The sequence below is a fragment of the Penaeus japonicus genome, unplaced genomic scaffold (genome assembly GCF_977035675.1).
Source record: "Penaeus japonicus unplaced genomic scaffold, GWHDUDI00000001_assembly GWHDUDI00000029, whole genome shotgun sequence".
Lineage (NCBI taxonomy): Eukaryota > Metazoa > Arthropoda > Malacostraca > Decapoda > Penaeidae > Penaeus > Penaeus japonicus.
In genome coordinates, this window is record NW_028234431.1 from 24,874,631 (window position 1) to 24,877,130 (window position 2,500).

Sequence of the window (2,500 nt, forward strand, 5' to 3'; positions counted from 1 at the left end):
ACCATTCTTTCATGTCACTAGTGTGTTGTGTTTCTTTGTTGTTTACTCCCGTATATTTACCTACTTTGGCTTTGAACTCGCCTTTTATGACGTAATACCTCAATTCATAACCTTGCGAAGGTTAAATCTCTACTTCAGAAGTTGGTACATAAACTTGCATCATGCTAAGGTTATATTTCTTTGAAAGCTTCAATGCCACTGGAGTAATCTGATGTGCCTTCAAATTTAATTTCATTCCCACAGATTTGTCTTTTGATGAGAAATATATCTTCATTATTTTCACACTGATCTTCACTTCATGAAAGATAAGTATCGCAAGTTTTAGTTGGTTTTCCCTCTACTTTCCCTCTGTCTCCTCATAATCCTATTCTGTCCTACTTGATTTTGTTTTGCTCCTGTAATAAATTTAATAGCTTATGTTCCTTAAAAAGCTCTTTGACGTTGAAGCTATTTAACTTTTTTACTGTCCAGAACTTTGCTCATTCCTAGAATAGCTGTTCTCAACTGAGGATCCATGGCTGTTCTCTGGGTGGCACGCAAGAAAAGCAATATACTTGGTAATAAACTGAACATGGGTGCACATGCTTTTGAATGTATTGATTATTCAGTACGATTCTTTTTTATGAATAATTGGTTGAGATAAAATTCACTGAAATTATGTCTGTAAGAAAAGTATCTTAGATCAAAATGTTTGCAGGCTATTATTCTACATAATTTCGCGGAATTCTGTTTCTAAAGAAACATATTTCAAACCAAAATGCTTGTTGTGTGTGACTAATTCATACTTACTCAAACATGGAATGGGTCACATTTATTTTCTTTATCAAACTAGTGGTCAAAAACCTGAAACGAATCCTGGACTCTGCCTATATTATTTAGAAAACTTTTTACAATGTAATAAGAAATAATTAATAAACTGTTTGCGATCTTTTCTTCGAAGGAAAATATCAGTGAAAAGGAGAAAGATCGGATCAATGTACTTATTTCATTTTTTATTATTTCAGGATACAAATTCACTGAAAGACTAGAGATGTACCAAAAAGGATTTCCATTCGGTACACTGAAATGGTAGCTTTTTTGTTAATACAAAACAAAAATTTTCTCCCCAAAAAATCCTTTAAGAATATTGTTCAAGGAAACAACCAATTTATAATTCACTGTCAATCTAACTGATCATTAGTTGTATTAGTTTAAAACTAGTTCTTTTAGACTTTCATCTTAGCTTGGACATCTGTATATGTCCTATAAATACGTTTAAATAAACAATATTCAGTATAAAGCCACTGATTAATACATTCTCATACACTTAAATAAATTACAATCGACAACCATTAATCTCTATATTAAGCTATTCAATTTGATGTCTTCAGAAAATAACCCTTATATTGTCATATGTACATACATTATTCTTTGATATGATTATTATATATAAGTAACTCGTACACGATATAGTTAAATCCATTAAACACTAATTTATGTCACAGATGATACATGAAAGTAACTCAGGATTGTACTCATGCACAAGGCTGTAATACTTAAGAATTATTTTGAAGGACAATTATGTATAACACAGACATCACTCGTACATTATTTCAGTACGTGGTCTTTCTTGTTTATTCAATGCCCCAATAGTACGCGTTGATTTTTTTTTTTATAAAATATTAAGGCACAGTTATGTACATAATAATTTCTTGTCTAATATAGACTTGAAAAGAGAAGTCGTATTTCCCATGATTTCGTCTAGGATTTCCGTCGTTATAGCCTCTTTCAGTTCTTTTTCTTCTTGGCTAACATTTTGCCATAGTTTATCCTCCTTTTTCAGCTCGTCTATCACTACGTTTTCTATGAGTCTTTCGGTCATGATTTGATTCTGGTAAAACAAGTTGTCAGACACACTAAAGAGAGTGTTTGATCTAAATACCTGTAGACCAGAAGGAATCAGTTCATATTTATTTCCTTCGTCCTGTAAAACGCTGAGAACTTTGCTTTGTACTAAATGAACTGGATAATTTACACATACAGCAATGGACTGAGAATAACTTTTACTACATTCAGACATTGTGGATTTGACTAGATTATAAATAAGATGCTTATTAAAGCTTTTACTACAGTAATATATGTTATCATCACAGATACTTGTACCTTTAGTACAAGGAACTTTAACTTCGCTTACGTCTTCTGCGAAAACGCACATTTTGATAAATTCCTTTAGTTGGTCCTCTGTTATAGTTCGCTTAGTCTGTTCATAGGGAGCCTCGATCTCGTTTTCTATCACAACTTCGTCCTTCGTAGGAATAGCCAACGGACTTTCACTTTCACTCGCCGGCTTGTAGACTTTTATAGTGTTGTTGTTGTGGAAAGTGACCGGGAACACTTCCTCGAATTTCTCCCCTCTGTGTTTCGATGCGTTCCGTCCGCCACTCTGAAATCGGGAAAGGTATTATTTGCAGAATGAATTGAGCCATGGTTATGTCCATGCATTGTCCTGCCTACAATAAAA

General features: G+C 33.2%; 1 protein-coding gene across 4 annotated transcripts in view; it reads right to left on the reverse strand.

Moving 5' to 3' along the window:
- Nucleotides 1-977: 977 nt before the first annotated feature.
- The window catches only part of LOC122260402 (uncharacterized), a 26,368-nt gene continuing 24,845 nt past the window's right edge, over nt 978-2,500 (reverse strand). For all 4 annotated transcript variants that reach the window (XM_043027654.2, XM_086554116.1, XM_043027653.2 and 1 more), the window contains exon 4: nt 978-2,422. In XM_043027654.2, the coding sequence (XP_042883588.2) occupies nt 1,673-2,422 (750 nt within the window). In that variant the 3' untranslated portion in view covers nt 978-1,672. The remainder of the gene's footprint in view (nt 2,423-2,500) is intronic.